The sequence below is a fragment of the Rana temporaria genome, chromosome 12, assembly GCF_905171775.1.
Source record: "Rana temporaria chromosome 12, aRanTem1.1, whole genome shotgun sequence".
NCBI lineage: Eukaryota > Metazoa > Chordata > Amphibia > Anura > Ranidae > Rana > Rana temporaria.
Window position 1 is genome coordinate 72,767,351 of NC_053500.1, and position 18,189 is coordinate 72,785,539.

The window sequence follows — 18,189 nt, forward strand, 5'->3', positions numbered from 1 at the left end:
TATCCATTTTGCATCCAATTAGTCAAGTTGTTGGCAGATCTAAAGATTGTACAATCACATTGTAACATGTGTGGTGTGCATAAGGTACAGGTCCACCTGGTAACGTTGAAATTTGAAAAGCTTAGAGAAATCAAGTTTTATACTGACATTCTATAAACAATTTCAGAATGGTAGGTAGTGTACTTTAGAATCCAATACAGCTTCTTCCATTCTAGCAGTGGTATGTTAGTGAAAGTCTTTGTAACATACTGGTTACCATAACAGCTGATGTATAAAACCTTAATGTTCATCTTTGTTTGAGAAAACCAGGCAAGATTCATTTTTCATAGTTATTACTGTTGGGTATTGAATATACAGTACAGTTTGATACAACTAGCATGTCTCCAATGCCATGACTCCCACAACCAAGCACAAAATACCATTGTATTACATTATACTTGCATACAAAGGCTTAACTAGAACCCTCAGGGTCCCGGGCCCTTTTCTCTGAGTCTGATGGCGGAACTCCAGGGCCTGGTCGCAAGCGTGGCCTTTGTGTTCCTGGTAATTATGCTACTGGTGTCAGCAGGTTTTTTACCTTTTTTATTTAATTGTATTTTTTTATTATCCTTTTACCATTTTTTTTTTTTTACTATATAATTTTTATTGTATTTTTTACTATTTTTTTTTAGGAGACCCTGTTGGGGGGCTCTGGTGAAATACAAGGGGTCTAAACAGACCTCTGATGTTCCACCTTTGAGGCAGAGAAAGGAGATTGAGGTCACAGCCCACAATCTCCATCTCGGCAGCCTCAGCTGCACTGAATAGTATACAAGATAGTGGTGTACACTGAAATATAATAGAGGGAAGGTGTCCATAAAGTCCTTTGAGCTGCTGCTCTATAGTGATGTGACAGTCTTTGTACTCAGGGCTGCCTTGCAAGGGGAGCTGAAGCTGATCTCCAGGGCATGTAAAGACAGAAAGACAACATGCAGGCGCTGCTTCAGTAAAACTGTAGGATTTTAATGTATAAAAGCATCAAAACACTCACTCTTAAATTTCTTTAAGCAGGCATATTGAAGTTTAGTCAGACATCCACCTCCCCTCGTATTAGCATTCTCCAGGGACAGTAGACTCTTTTTGTGCTTGTGCTGTATGCAGGGCAGCCGGTGTGCTGTCCGAATGGGTGACTTCCGGGTCTCGATGAGGTTGCCAGAACGAGGCCTGAAGCGCAAGCTACGAGTTTTTGCTGGGTCGCCGCGTGAAGCGAGATGACGTCAGGACCACGATGCTACGCGTTTCAAGCTGCACTGAATGAATATACAGGAGTAGCTCTGTACAGAGCTTTCCATTCATTCACAAACTGAAGGCTAGTAAACACAGTTTACTAGCCTTCAGTTATGAATGGACAAAGTCAGTAATCAGTCTATTTAGACAATGAAGGAGCCAGTAAATTACATGTTTACCTGCCCCTTCTCCCCTCTCCATCCCGACATCATCTCCCACAGCAGCCGGGGGGGGGGGGGGATGAGGGAATGAAGAGGTACCAGGAGAAATCCCTGGGGCACCTGAAAGAAGCTGAATAGGAGGGGCAGCTGGATGCCACAAAGAGGAACCGATCCCCTCCATGTTCCTCCTGCATCTGCCAGGTGCATGCGGAAGATAGAGAAGAAGCAGAGGGCATTCAGCAGCTGCAGGAGGAACATGGAGGGTATCGGTTCCTCTATATCAGTGGTTCTTAACCTGGGTTCGATCGAACCCCAGGGGTTCGTGAGTGAGTCTCGGGGGTTCGGCGGAGGTCACACAGGGCCCCCGGTACAAGGCAGGGGCGGACGGGTGCCCTGGGCGATACCATTTATTTCGTATAGGTGGGGGGGGGGCGCACCGCAGGTGAAGCGCTGCCACGGCCGCCAGCGTGGCCAGCGGCACTGTACAAATTGTGTGCCGAGTGCACTCCTGCATCCGGGACCGTCACCTCCCGGGTCCCTTTCCTGTCTGCTGCAGCCTGTTTACTCCCCCTATGAAGGAGTCTCTTGGTCCCTTCCAGCGGACTAGTGGAATTTGAACCTAGCAGACAGTGTGCTAAAAAAGACTACTGAACTTGTTTAAAAGTAAGTAGAACCTGTTAAGGGCATATAATTAAATGGCTGGATTGGGGGGGAGGGGAGGAGGCTGACTGAGGTGAGGTGACCAGCACTTTATTAATATAAAATGGCAGATAAATATTATTTTAAATGAGCCTTCTCTGACTAGCAAAAAAAAATATATATATAAATTGCAGCCTCTGTGCCATCAATTGTCGCCTCTGTGCCCATCACACGCAGCCACTGTGCCCATCACACGCAGCCACTGTGCCCATCACACGCAGCCACTGTGCCCATCACACGCAGCCAGTGTGCCCATCACACGCAGTCACTGTGCCCATCACACGCAGCCACTATGCCCATCACACGCAGCCAGTGTGCCCATCACACGCAGTCACTGTGCCCATCACACGCAGCCACTGTGCCCATCAAACGCAGCCACTGTGCCCATCACACGCAAAATCATATTTTATTTTTCCAATTAAGAAGGGTTCAGTGAATGCGCATATGAAACTAGTGGGGTTCAGTACCTCCAACAAGGTTAAGAACCACTGCTCTATATGCTGCCCCCACCGCCCCTCTTATCCAGATATACAGGGATGCTGCACGGGCCCTTGAAGGATAGGGCATGGGTCCCAATTGCAACCCCTGCGACCCCTGTACTTACAACATCACAGCAGCTGCACTGATTTTAGTACTTTCAGGAGTGCAGGTATCTTCATTTTAGTCTACTGAAAAGGACTTACCATTTTATTTATTTTTATTTATTTTCTAGGACTTACCATTTTAGTTGTTGCTTTATTTCACTTTTGACCAAATGATCATGTATCATGAGCAGTGCCGATCCTGACCTCCCTGGGGCCCTAAGCTAAATGACACGTCACATTAAAGTTGAGAAGCAGGGGGGGGGCACTGCCGACAGTGACATGTCACATTAAAGATTACAGTTGAGAAGCGGGGAGGGGGGGGGAATGACATCTTACATTAAAGTGGAGGTTCACCCGGAAATACCACTTTTTACCCTTAGATTCCTGCTCATTTTGTCTAGGGGAAGTTGTTTTAAAATCGAAGCTGTACTTACCGTTGTAGAGAGCGATCTTCTCCGCCGCTTCCGGGTATGGGCTGCGGGACTGGGCGTTCCTATTTTGATTGACAGTCTTCCGACAGGCTTCCGACGGTCGCGTCACGATTTTCCGAAAGTAGCCGAACGTCGGTGCGCAGGCGCAGTATAGAGCCGCACCGACGTTCGGCTTCTTTCGGCTACTCGTGACACGATGGATGCGACCGTCGGAAGCCTGTCGATCAAAATAGGAACGAAGACCATACCCGGAAGCGGCAGAGAAGATCGCTTTCTACAACGGTAAGTACAGCTTCGCTTTTAAAACAACTAGCCGATTCCACTAGACAAAATGAGCAGGAATCTAAGGGTAAACATTTTTTTATGGGTGAACTCCCGCGGGGCCTCTAGTAATTTGGAGGGCCCTCCGCAGCTTTGTTCATGAGGATAATGGGGAAAACACAGTCTATAATTACTGCACAAGGAATTAGGAGCAGAAGGGTTTCTAGTTAAACCAGATAACCGGTTTAAGCATTGAGAAGCCCCACAGGTCATTTATGAGTAGGTGTCCTTAGGCCAGGGTAAGGGCACTCAACCTCTCTCTTTTGGATTTATTGGTTTATTTTATATTACGGCAAATGCAGCAGAACATATGAGTGAAGACGGGAAGAGCAAAGAATTGTGTCCAAGAGGTTAATTGGCAAAGTCCTAAGAGATGGGTTGTAAGAGACTCCTGGGAGATATCTCAGCAAATTGTGCTTACTATCCAGTTAAACACTGCCTTAGCTCATTTTGTTCCTTCACTTGTACTGATTGTATTATGAACTGCCAGGCATTTCATCTCAGTAAGAAGCGCCGACAGATCTGACCACTGTTGTAACCTGAATTTTAACTACAACCCTTTTATTCAATCACTTTCTCTTTATTCTGTCCACAGAACCTTTTAGATAACAAGCCTTCTCTTCCTGAATACAAAGTAGCTTCTGTCCAGAAACCTCGCTTCATCCTTCTTCATTACAGCATCTTCAAAGCCCTCTGGGACTGGCTTATCCTCTTGGCCACCTTTTATGTGGCTGTCACTGTCCCTTACAATGTCTGCTTCACGGGCCACGATGACAGCGTGTCTGCAGCACGGAGCACTATTGTCAGTGACATTCTTGTGGAAATGCTATTTATTTTAGGTAAGCCAACTGGACCACACAACATTCCCATCATGTACAAAAACATAATAGTTTAGACATTAGGAAACAAAAATGGACTAATATTACCACACTATTGGCTATTCAGCAGCAGAAGAAAGCATGGAAGTGGCAGTAAATTGTGAAAACGAATGAATGTATCTTAAGGTGAATCGTGTGACAAAGTGAAAACTGGGTTTGTTAAATGTCCGGTCCTAGACCAGCAATATGGCAATCTAGCATTTGCCAGAAGTATTTGTCTGTTTGAAGCCTACATTTTGAAAGAAAAAACAGCACAAGGAACAGTACTTGCATTCAATGAGACGTCCCCCTTGTGCTGATGGCTGCTGTTGTGTGGGTCAGCATAGCACTGCACTCGTCAACAGTGCCAACTATGTTCACCATTTCTTTCCTCTCTCCTTCATTCATAGAAGCTGAACTATAGCTTCCAGCAATGAAAAGCACTTTATGATTGGAGGAGGTCCTGTCATTCATTTGCCCATCCTCTATTCATAGAGGGGTAGATTCAGGTACCGCTGCGCACTCCTTACGGAGGCGCAGCGTACCGTTTTTGCCCTGCGCCCCCGCAAATTAACTGCGCTACGCTTCATTCACGAAGCAGTAGCCACGTAATTTGCGTGGGCGCTCCTCAAAAATGCCCGGCGTAAGGGCGCCTAATGTAAATGATCCCGTAGGGGGCTGGAATCATTTAAATTAGGCGCGTTCCCACGCCGAGCGTAGGGCGCATGCTCCGTCGGGAAACTTTCCCGACGTGCATTGCGGCAAATGACGTCGCAAGGACAGCATTTGCTTTAAAGTGAACGTAAATGGCGTCCAGCGCCATTCACGATTCACTTACGCAAACAACGTAAAATTTAAACTTCACGACGTGGGAACGACGGGTATACGTAGCATTGGCTGCCCCTGCTATTAGCAGGAGCAGCCTTACGCGAAACCCGACGGACGGAAACAACGTAAACTGCGTACGCAGGGCTCGCGTAACGTTGTGAATCGGCGTTAGTATGCAATTTGCATACTATACGCTGACCACAACGGGAACGCCACCTAGCGGCCTGCGTAAGAATGCAGCCTAAGATATGACGGCATAAGGAGCCTTATGGCAGTCATTTCTTAGGCTGCAGTCGGCGTATCGAGGTTCCTGAATCAGGAGCATTCGATACGCCGGGGCAAGTAAGCAATTGCGCTGCGTAACTATGGTTACGCAGGCGCAATTGCTCTTTGAATCTACCCCAGAGTTCTTTTCAATGATGTAAGCTATAATACCATACCTCCCAACTTTTTGAGATGGGAATGAGGGACACCTATCAGCAAAAGCATGCAGACATAGGACACACCCCTTGCCACGCCTCCTTAAAGGAGAATTGTACAAAAAAACAAGATTGGTTAAACCCACAAGTGCTTTTTTTACCACTATTATTCCTTTCTTTTGGCTCTTGTAATTTACAAATGCAGCAATTTAGAAATCAGATGAAAGCTTTAGCACTGGAAAACACTTTTTGATAGATAAAAAGTGCCTTTTATATACAACTATATAGATCAGACCAAAATGAGGGACAAACGAGGAGGAAAGAGGGACAGAGGGACATTGCTCCAAATCAGGGACAGTCCCTCAAAATCAGGTTGGGAGCTATGTATAATACAGATTATGTGAATGGAGGAGAGGTTTGGAAAGGATGAGCATAGTTGGCAGACTAGAGGTCACTATTCACCTGAACATGGTATCATCCCTATATAGGATTACGAACAGACTTCTGTCACCTTTGTAATAACCAACATCACACCTAGCTATTGGCATCCACATGAAAAAGATACTTCCATATTGCAGATCATCCCGGGTTTGTTTTATTAACCACATCAATACTGGGCACTTTCACCCCCTTCCCATGCCAATTTTCAGCTTTTAGGTCATGCTATGCTGTACCCAAATGACATTTTTATAATTTTATTCGCATAAATAGAGATATCTTTTGGTGGTATTTATTTCTATTTTTTGCGATATAAGCGAAAAATGATCAGAAAATAGAAAAAAATAAAAAAAGTCTTTATTAACCACTTCCCGACCGCCGCATGTAGATATACGTCGGCAGAATGGCACGGACAGGCACATCAACGTACCTGTACGTGCCTGCCTAGACGTGGGTCGGGGGTCCGATCGGCACCCCCCCCGCGCTACATGCGGCGGTCGGATCCCCTCGGGGAGCGATCCGGGACGACGGCGTGGCTCTTCGTTTATAGCCGCTCCGTCGCGACCGCTCCCCGGAGCTGAAGAACGGGGAGAGCTGTATGTAAACACGGCTTCCCCGTGCTTCACTGTGGCGGCGCATCGATCGTGTCATCCCCTTTATAGGGGAGACACAATCGATGACGTCATTCCTACAGCCACACCCCCCTACTGTTGTAAACACACACTAGGTGAAGCCTAACACGTTCAGCGCCCCCTTGTGGTTAACTCCCAAACTGCAACTGTCATTTTCACAATCAACAATGCAATTTAAATGCATTTTTTGCTGTGAAAATTACAATGGTCCCAAAAATGTGTCAAAATTGTCCGAAGTGTCCGCCATAATGTCGCAGTCACGAAAAAAATCGCTGATCGCCGCCATTAGTAGTAAAAAAAAAAAATTAATAAAAATGCAATAAAATTATCCCCTATTTTGTAAACGCTATAAATTTTGCGCAAACCAATCGATAAACGCTTATTGCGTATTTTTTTTACCAAAAATAGGTAGACGAATACGTATCGGCCTAAACTGAGGAAAAAAACTTTTTTTAGATATGTTTTTGAGGGATATTTATTATAGCAAAAAGTAAAAAATATTGCATTTTTTTCAAAATTGTCGCTCTATTTTTGTTTATAGCGCAAAAAATAAAAACCGCAGAAGTGATCAAATACCACCAAAAGAAAGCTCTATTTGTGGGGAAAAAAGGACGCCAATTTTGGAAGCCACGTCGCACGACCGCGCAATTGTCTGTTAAAGCGACGCAGTGCCGAATTGTAAAAACGCCTTGGGTCATTTAGCTGCATATTGGTCCGGTCCTTAAGTGGTTATATTTTAAAAGAAAGCCAATAAAATCGAATTTTGTCATAAATTGAAGCCAAAATGTATTCTGCTACATGTTCTTGGTAAAAAAAATCCCGTTAAGTGTATAATAATTGGTTTGTGTGATCACGGACAGATGTATGCAAATGATCATGTACAGATGTGCGCAGATGATCACGGACATATGTGTGCAGATAATCATTGGAACATATGATTTTACTGTTACATATGTGGGGACAGCTGTTTTTACATATGTGGGGGAACATGTGTTTTGGGGACATCGTGTTTTACACTGTTTTACTTTGGCTGGTGATCATTGTGTGAAAAGCTGTAAAAAATAGCCAAAACACACTGCTCACCAGCCGGCTGCAGTGATCCGCTCTCCTCTCCTCACCGACAACTAAAGTGTGAGGAGAGGGGAGCCGATCGCCTAGCAACCGGCTTTCTTTTTACATCACATGACGGCTGTGATCGGACATGTCCGCCATGTGATCAGGAGGGCCAATCACAAAGCCCTCCTGCTGATCTTAGATGTGCCGTGTCCGAGTGACACGAGTGCATCGGAATCGCGCTGCTGTGCGAGCTCGCATGCGCACGATCCCACTCCTTCTGAGGGACGTTCCTGAACGTCCCTCAGAAGGAGAGAGCGCCCACCCGGCCGTACATATGCAGTGGCCGAATGGGAAGTGGTTAAATACACTTCAGAAAACGCTAACTGCGTTACCAAAGCTTTGGCGATTTTCTTCAACGTTTTGGAAATTTTTCTCTCTGGAGTAAAAACCTAAAAAAGGGTACTAAACCTTTATTGACTCTATTCAAAACTAAAGAATTTTTTTTTTGCTGAACATGCACTTTAAATGTATTTGTTCTACAAAACCCCAAAAAGAAAAAGATTTTCTGCAGTTTTTTTACCTATAATTGGGCAATTATGATTTTAACACCTTGCCAAATGGCTCATGCCGATTTACGTTGGCAGAATGGCACGGCTGCGCAAAACAACGTATGGGTATGTTATTCCTCCACGAGAGCCAGCACGGGAATTTGTGTGTGTAAACATACAAATCCCTGTTCTGTCAGGGGAGAGGAGACATATTGTGTGTTTCTACCAAGTAGGAACAACGATATGTCTTCTCCCCCAGTCAGTCCTATCCCCATACAGTTAGAAACCCTAACTAGGGAACTTAACCCCTTGATCACCCCCTAGTGTTAACCCTTTCCCTACTAATGACATTTATATAGTAATCAGTGCATTTTTATAGCACTGATCGCTGTATAAATGTCAATGGTCCCAAAAATGTTTCAAAAGTGTCTGATCTGTCTGCCGCAATGTCACAGTACCGCAGATCACCGCCATTACTAGTAAAAAAAATAAGAAAATAATAAAAATGACATAAATCTTTCCCAGAATTTGTAGACGCTATAAATTTTGCGCAAACCAATTAATATACGCTTATTGTGATTGTTTTTACCAAAAATATAGAAGAATACATATTGGCCTAAACTGATGAAGAAATTTGTTTTTTAAAAACATTTTTGGGGATATTATAGCAAAAAGTTAATTTATTTTTATTTTTAATTGTTGCTCTTTTTTTGTTTATAGCGCAAAAAATAAAAACCGCAGAGGTGATCAAATACCACCAAAAGAAATCTCTATTTGTGGAAAAAAAAGAACACCAATTTTGTTTGGGTACAGCATTGCATGACAGTGCAATTGTCAGTTAACGTGACGCAGTGCCAAATTGTAAAAAGTGCTCTGGTCAGGAAGGGGGTAAAATCTTCTGGGGCTGAAGCGGTTAAATATAGTATTGTGGTGATTTATGGTTTGTGTTTTTGTAGTGTTGGTGTATAAATAAATATAGGACTTTTCTATATTGTACCGAGCTGTCTCATGGATAGATGATAAGGGTTTTGGACAAGGTATATTGTAATAGAGATTGAGCCTGATGCCTCGTATACATGATTGGGTTTCCCAGCAGACTTTTTACCGCCGGAAAACCCAAGGTGAAAGCCGAGAACTGGCTTGGTCAGTCTTTCCCCCGTACACATGAGAGGTTTTCCCGACAGGAAAACTGCGATGGAGCTTTGGTTGGGGAATCCCATAGGAAAACTGCCAAAAACCGCCGGGCAAAAGTCCGCTGGTTTTCCCGGCGGGAAAAAAGAGAGCTGGTTCCCTTTTTTGTCCGGTGGTTTTTGGGCAATTTTTCCATCGGAAAAACTGCGAGGAGCATACACACGGCCGGGATTCCCGGCCAAAAGCTCTCTTCATAGTTTTCACCATAAGGAAAACCGTCCGTGTGTACAAGGCTTTAGCCAAGGTTTTTTATTCAGTTTTTATGGGATTATTTCTACATAACCTTGTATGTAAGGTTTGTATGCAAAGTGTACCTTCTGAGACAGTAAAACTCCATATCTCTAATTTTACAGATATAATTTTAAATTTCCGGACTACATATGTTAGCCAATCTGGACAAGTGGTGTATGATCCACGCTCTATCTGTATCCACTACCTCGCCACATGGTTCTTTGTGGACCTTATTGCTGCTTTGCCCTTTGATCTTCTCTATGCATTCAACGTCACAGTGGTAAGAGAAAAGACAACCCAGCACATCCTTACTACCTTAGGAGCAGGCTTTTTTCATTCACATAACTAGAACTGTTAAGTATTTACAGATGATAATGATGTAATGTGATTAAAGAATACCACATTGTTCAAAGCACAGAACACTCTTCTCTAATGACCAATGATTTTTTTTTTTCCCAAAAAATCATGAAAGACGTCTCTGGTACATTTACTGAAGACAGTTCGATTATTGAGGCTACTGAGGTTATTGCAGAAGCTGGACCGCTATTCTCAGTACAGTGCCATGGTGCTAACTCTTCTGATGTCCATGTTTGCTCTTCTGGCTCACTGGATGGCCTGTGTCTGGTTTGTTATTGGCCGCAAAGAGATGGAGAGTAATGACCCTGCCACCTGGGACATAGGTAAGCATTGCTTGACACTTTTCATGAAAAAGCTTTGTCATGGAAAAATATGATTTAAAAAATGATGACACTTTTTTGTTGCATTAATCTGTCATATAGAACAGCATTTTCCACCTCAATATCAGCATTAACCACCTCAATATCAGCATATTATACTGTACTCCTTCCTTTCCAAGCCATTTTTCAATTTTCAGTGCAGTGATAGTATGACTGACAATTACTAGACATGTGCATTCAATTTCATCCAAATGCATTTTCGTCCGAAGTTCAGGGATTTTCGTGTTCGTTTTAACAAACGATAACGAAAGTGCAGAATCCGAAATCCGAAAGATCCGACATAAAAAATTATGTTTTTTTTTTTTTGTTTCGTTGCGACAACAGTTCGATATAGATAGGAGGTTAGACAAGACGGTGACAATAGCGATCTGTGTCTATCAAATCTGCGGTCGAATGTGCCTAACCTAACTCTATTAGTCCAAGATTATTTGACATAGAGAGGAAAGATTCAACATTATAGAGAGAAAAGATTTGACGAAGTAGCTAAAATCATAAGATCGCCACAAACTGACATTTATGGTCAAATGCTCCGTCTATAGTCTATAGAAGAATTCTAATGTTGGTTAACTAGTAATAATAATAATTATAATTATCACTAGTCATACAACATTAGAATTCTACTATAGCTTGTGGGCAAAGCATTCGATCGGAAATGTACATTTGTGGCGTTGTATAGTTTAGCTGCTTTGTCAAATCTTAGAACTTTTGACGGATACCATAAGCCTTCAATGACAGATTCGACCGTAATTCTGATTTTTGGACGAATGCATTTTTTAACAAAACGAAAAAAATAAAAAATAATTTCGAGAGTAACGAAATAAATAATTTTTTTGGACAAAAACAAAATTCCGAAACAAAATATTTCAGTGTGCATGGGCCAGATTCTCAAAAGGGATACGCCGGCGTATCTACTGATACGCCTTCGTATCCCTGTTTCTATCTTTGGAACTGATCCACAGAATCAGTTTCCAAGACATAGACAGAAGATCCGACATGTGTAAGGGACTTACACTGCCGGATCTTAGGATGCAGTACCGCATCCGCCGCTGGGGGCATTTCGCGTCGAAATGCCGCCTCGGGTATGCAAATTAGCACTTACGGAGATCCACAAAGCTTTTCAGCTTCGTTTTTTCTCCGTAAGTTTTAGTTTGCAATCGTAAAATTAGGGCTGCTTTTACAAAGTGTAAACTGTTTACACCTTGTAAAAGCAGACCCTTCTGTCCAGCGACGCGTTTTTATTTTTTTCTTAAAAAAATTTTTTTCCCGCCGTATCTTTTGTTTTTCCCGACGCAACTTTATTGACCCAGCGCGATCCACAAAGCTCGGCGTAACGTAATTTCGCGCTATGCACGTCGGGAAAATGACGTCACGAGCATGTGCAGTACGGCCGGCGCAGGAGCGCGCCTAATTTAAATGGGAATCGCCCCCATTTGAAGAGGAACGCCTTGCGCCGGCGGAATTTAAGTTACACAGCCGAAAATTTCTAGGTAAGTGCTTTGTGGATCGGGCACTTAGGTAGAAATTTTAAGGCAGTGTAACTTAAATGGGAAATTTTACGTTACGCCGGCTCTTTGTGGATCTGGCCCTATATGTCTAACAATTACTCAACAGTTTTTTTTTAACTATGTAAAAGGAAACATATTGAAAAAAAAAAGCTGTTTCCCCTTTTCCACTTTCTTTTATAAAACATACCAAATACAAATGCCAGGACATTGAAAATAACCCCAAAATATCCCCTTTTTGGAAATTGGACACAACAAGGTGATCTTGTTTTTTTCTTAACACCCAAAAATGAAACTTCCACTTTAAGTACTGGTGACCAGTGGCTTAACAACCGGGGGGGCCGCCGGTGTGCCTGCCCCGGGCGCTGAGCTGAGGGGGGGCGCCGGCGCAGACCGCCAGGGAGGTTAACCAGTTGCCGTCCGCCCCGTTGCAAAGAAACGGATGGACGCACAGTCGCATTGGCATATTTTTTCTGCTCACGCGCCCCTGGGCAGAAAAAAAAACATCCAATTATTATTATTATTATTATATAGGATATAAAGAGCTATTGTAAAGAGCCATTACCGGGTGTTTCACATATACACGATCGGCCGCTCTATAGCCTGCCAATTGTGTATATGTGCTGGCTGCGTGCCCTGCCCTACGGCCCTACCCCCCTCAAGTAATGCCGCCGCCCCCTCCTGACCCCTCACCTTCAATCCCGGAATCCGCTGCGGCGCTGCCCCACCTGCAGCCCGTGACCGGCTAGGGAGGGTGTCAGGAGGAGGTAAGATCAGTGCAGCGTTGCATGACGGAATAAATGTCAGTATCTAGCTTTGTGAATCGGCGTAAAGATGTGACGGCGCACATTTGAAATTACGGCGGAGATATCTCCGCCGACGTATATTCTTTCTGAATCTGGCCCCAGGTCTACAACCCCCATCTTTCCAGTGCATCAGCAATTCCTACTCCTTGCTCTGGAGCATCAGCAAAACCATTTTGTGGCCCTGCCCCTGTGGGCCGTGGCATCCCCATTGTGGGATACTTAATTGATCCCTATTAGGGAAACAATCAGCTAGGCTCTGTTGGGCAGCATGGATTTGACTTCCAAAATTTGCTGCAGTTTGGGTGGATCCTAAGCCTTCAGTGCAGACTGAACGACGGTTCAGCAATGATCCTTGGCTTAACTTGTCATGTGCCCAGAATTGAACCTGGGTCCTGCTGTCCTTGGGCTGCGGCTCTGTTCCTTCTGCCACTGGGGGACCTGAGTCATGCAGTATTCACCTTCCATAGTACCTCTGCTGCTAGTACTCTCTAGCCCAGGGGTCTCAAACTGGTGGCCCTCCAGCTGTTGCGGAACTACAAGTTCCATCATGCCTTTGCCTGCGGGAGTCATGCATGTAACTGTCAACCTTGCAATGCATCATGGTACTTGTAGTTCTAAAAACAGCTAGAGGGCCGCCAGTTTAAGACCCCTGCTCTAGCCCCACCTCTCCTCCAGCTGCAATTAATCCACAATCGGATCAGCCTAAGTTACTTCCTTTGTACTATACCCCGTTTGTTGGAGCTGTTACCCTTGTTGTGTGACATACTGCTGAGTTATTGAACTTCTGGACTTTGGCCTCTGCCAGTTTCCTGGATTACTCTTTTTGCCCTTACGATTCTACTTTACCACCCTGTGTATGACCCTGCCTGTCCCCAACCACACTTCTGGATTCTGACCCTGTACTTTGCTGCCAAGACTTATTGCTGACCCAGTCTGTCTTACCATGCTAAAGCCTCAACCCCCAGCCAGAGCATCACTCTGAACTAAACCTTCCAACAGGTACCTTACATAACTCTGTTTAAAAATCTCACTTGAAATCAGTATCTGTCATGGATGTGATGCAAACTGTGAAGTGTGGGTTCTGATGTGTGTACATTTGTGTGAAGATGCAAATCTAGTTAGGTTTCTATGCCTGCAAACATGTGTATGCTTAAGTGCATGTTCCTACACCCTGGCTCAGGAATCTGACTTTGTTAACAGGGTAGTCCTTTTTTGGAAAAAAAAATCATTACAATGGATGCCAGCCTGTCGAGTCCTAGGCACCATGTCAATGTGCAAATGACTTGGTCAATGGAGGAGTCCCATTTCCCAAACACCACCTTGGAGCTTTGGACAATTTGGTTGTTTGCAGCATTGGACCATCCACTTGAAGATTATCCATTTTGGATTCATTCAGACAATGCCACAGTGGCACATATCAGTTATTTGGAAGCAGGCAAAAGTCTTGCCACAGCAAGAGTGGTAAATCAGATCCCGTTTCGGGGCAAAACTTCACGCTCCAGCCTTCTCAGCTGTGTACAGTTCACGTGTAGGCAATTGGCAGGTAGACTTCTCGGAAAGGCAGCACCTGAACCCAGGCAAGTGGTCCCTGCACCTGAAGGGGTTCCTGGACCTCCAACACTTGTTGGGGATGCCAGATGTAAACTTCCTGACCTCTGGATTCGAAAACAAACTGGACAGTTTGTCTCCAGGTGCAGGAATCCTCTAGCAGAAGCAGTAGATATTCTGGTGGCATCGGTACATTCTTATCTCTGTTTTTCCATCCACAAATAATTGTTTATTTTTAAATGCTTTGAAGGATAGAGATGGAAAGCATTCTAGTGATCTTCATTGCTCTAGAAAGATCCAGGTGGATGTGATATGCCAACATAGTAAGAACCCTGACAGATTCACTGTGGGCTCTGCAAAATTGTCAGGATCTTCTGAATCAAAGACCAATTTGTCTCCATGCTTCACAGTTAATGACTTTAATGACATGGACATTGCAGTTGTGAGGGACAGGAGCAGGTCTATCCTCGGACATGAAAGGCATTCTTTACTTGATGTGACCCTTGGGACTTCCAACCTAAAAGTTTCTCCATCGGACAAATTCTCTTCTCCCTGCAGCTGTGTTTTGACCAGCGTTTGTTTTTCAGCATTATCAAAGGCGAGGTTTCTACCCTTTCTATCTTTTTTTCAGAGACTGTTGCTCTTTCTCTCCTTGATTAGGACCTTTCTACAGGGAACAATAAAAGCAACAATCGGCGCACAAATAATACAGTTAAACTAAAAATATTGCAAGCTGGACACAAAAAAAGGTAATCACAACCTCAAATTTAGCAAATGAAAAAAATATGTAAGTGCAGCGCAATGAAAGTCCATATAAAAGTAACTGGAGATGACACCCAGTGATACAGCGAAAACTCTTCAAAACTTAAGTGATGTAACCTCCACCAACAAGAGAAATGCTTCCTTAACAGATGGGATGGACCATTTGCGTTAACAACTGGTCTTCTCTCCTATGGTGAGACCAAGCTGTTTTGACCAGTTGTTAACGCAAATGGTCCATCCCATCTGGTAAGGAAGCATTTATCTTGTTGGTGGAGGTTACATCACTTTCGTTTGAAGAGTTTTCGCTGTATCACTGGGTGTCATCTTCAATTACTTTTATATGGACTTTCATTGCGCTGCACTTACATATTTTTTTTCTTTCTACAGGGAATCTCATTTGTAGCACCCCGGGCCATTCTTCTGTGATTTCAAAGGATCTTAATGTGGTTCTCCCTGTGCTTTAGAAACCACAGTTTGAACCTATGAGACATTACTTACTTTATTCTCACCCATAAGGTGGTATTCCTTTTACTTATCATCAATGCAAGTCAAGTGTTAGTTTCTGCCTTTCACTTCACCCCGGACAATTTCCCATCACTCTGCCTAGTTTCAGTTCCCCAAAGGAAAATTCTCTCCATTGTCTGGACATAGTTTGGGCTGTGAGAATCTCCCAGCTAAAGTACATTTCAAAAAAACTGATTCTATTTTTGTCATCCCGATAGACCCGAGAAAAGTGCTCTGGCTTCTTGTCCCACCATCTATAGGTGACTCTAGGTCTAGAACTCTATGGTTTTTTGGAATGGATTTCAACGCTTCCTGCAAGTGCTTCTTGGTCAGTATCAAGCAGCCTTTCCCCTTGTCCTCTGGCTTTGTTTTCTAAGTTCTGCCAGACAGATACTTAGGTCTCATTCGATACCCACGTTGAGTTCTTTGGGAGGCCTTTTAAACTGCAGGCAGTCCCCAGCTTCCGATTGTTTTTTTTTTGGGGGGGGGGGGGGGGATAGGTTAGCTTTTGTTTCTCTTTTGCCCACCCTTCTGTTGGACAGCTTTTGGATGACTCAACAGTCTTAGAATTCCTGTGTCCTTCAATGGATGAGAAAGAAAACAGAAGGTCACAGCTCCCCCCTCTATTTTATATTTGCTCTCGGCACTACTTTGCTACCAAACTGAGTCATAAAGATTGTGTGCAGATTTACTGTGCTAGACAGCTGATTTTTTGTTGCCAGTGTCTATTTTTTCAGTTGGTGGCAGTATAACTTAATAGTGTAAGAATTCTTGTTTCACTCAATGGACTCGAAGAAAAGGATTCTACGATATACGTGTACACAAATCCTATTTTTACTTTATTTAAACAGTGTTCTGAAATTAGAATACACATGTAGGTAATTCAGTGTTAGAAAGTAGCTTTCCGGAGATATTTTTTGTAGAAATTCTAGTATCTAAGATGCTTTCAATTTATTGTTAGAGTATATCATTCTGTAAATCATGGTTTCTAGGACTGTAGGAAAATACTTTTATATCACTCCAAAGTTTTTCTAGTCATCTTATATGATTATTCTGAGGTACAATGGCTTCTGGGTTTGTCCTGATAAGTTAAAGTACACAATAAAGTAAAGTATATAGTGTATGTTACATCACAGGGCTTGTATTAAGATGTGTGCAGAGCAGAAAAAAAACATGAATTTGTGTATACAGCACATAGGTAATATAAAAACACATACGTTGCAACATAAAGCATAAACCTTGTTGTAGTTTATTCACAAAAATACATGGAAAAATGGCTGAAGAGGAGACTTTGTACCTGCAGACAAGCACTATGTGCTTTTTTCTGGAATGGTGTTATTTTTGTGCATTCGCATACAGATAATGCAAAACTGTATAGGACATACATTTCATTGAACATGGGGGGTCATTGAGGTGAGTTGTCACTGGCAACTTTTATTTCCCTGTTCAACTAATCCTTTTTTGGAAAAGTTGCTTTTTAAACTCTGTTGTACATATTGTACAAGTGGCATATAACGGATATTTTACAATGTGCACATTAAATTGAAACTCTTAATCATTCTACCCACACAGGCTGGCTTCATGAACTTGGAAAGCGACTCGAAGTACCCTACATCAATAATTCTGTTGGTGGACCCTCTATTCGCAGTGCTTATATAGCATCCCTCTACTTTACCCTCAGCAGCTTGACCAGCGTGGGCTTTGGTAATGTCTGTGCAAATACAGATGCAGAGAAGATCTTCTCCATCTGCACTATGTTAATAGGAGGTAAGACTGGTCCAGGCTGTAGTCTCTATAATGTTTTCAAAATTAACACTGCTTAGGTATTGTGTGCCCCCAGGTCCCAGCTACACAATTATGGGGTGCCAACTACTGCATAGCTCCTAAAGTATAACTTTTCTGGAAACTTTTAGAGCCCTTTCACACTGAGGCATGGGCCACGATAACGGTAAAGCCCTGCTTTACCACTGTTATAGCCGCACTTTTCGGCAGCTAACGGGTTGCTTTTAACCCCACTAGCGGCTGAGGAAAGGGTTAAAACCACCCGCTTTGGCAGCGCTGCCCATTGATTTCAATTGCAGGGGCGGTTTAGGAGCAGTGTATACACCACTCCTGCACCGCCCCAAAGACGATGCTTGCAGGACTTTTTTTAGGTCCTGCAAGTGCACCACCCCAGTGTGAAGACACTCGGGCGTTTACACTGGAGAGGCTTGAGAGGCGCTTTTAAGGCGCTATTTTTAGTGCTAAAACGCCTGAAAAGCATCTTTGGTGTGAAAGGGGTCTTATGTATTGGTTAGCGTGGGGAAGGGTTAGATCTATTGTCACGCTCTAGTTGCGATTCAAGGCTTTGTTGGAGAAATTGGCCCTATACAGAAATTAAGGGAAAATCTGCAACTAGGACAGCAATAAAAAGCTGATAGGGGTTCTAGCCTCCACCTATTCTACTAAATTTCTAAAAAGTGCTGTCCCTGCTGAATTTTGTATATTACTTCCTGTTTTACTAACAACATTGTAACCATAACTTGAAGTGAGAGGAAAATGTTCCTTTTGATTGGAGATACACCATAAGGGCATGTTATCTGCTCTAAACAGGGGATATGAGAGCATATGAACCAGAGCCAAAAGAGGCACATATAAATGTTTTGACACCCGTGTTCGTTCAGTTTGT

General features: G+C 43.4%; 1 protein-coding gene across 1 annotated transcript in view; it reads left to right on the top strand.

The window, feature by feature from the left end:
• KCNH4 (potassium voltage-gated channel subfamily H member 4) overlaps positions 1–18,189 on the top strand; it is a 162,302-nt gene that overhangs the window by 35,338 nt on the left and 108,775 nt on the right. Inside the window, exons 9-12 of the mRNA XM_040329946.1 lie at positions 4,058–4,301; positions 9,785–9,942; positions 10,135–10,342; positions 17,094–17,288. Coding sequence (XP_040185880.1) covers positions 4,058–4,301; positions 9,785–9,942; positions 10,135–10,342; positions 17,094–17,288 — 805 coding nt within the window. The remainder of the gene's footprint in view (positions 1–4,057; positions 4,302–9,784; positions 9,943–10,134; positions 10,343–17,093; positions 17,289–18,189) is intronic.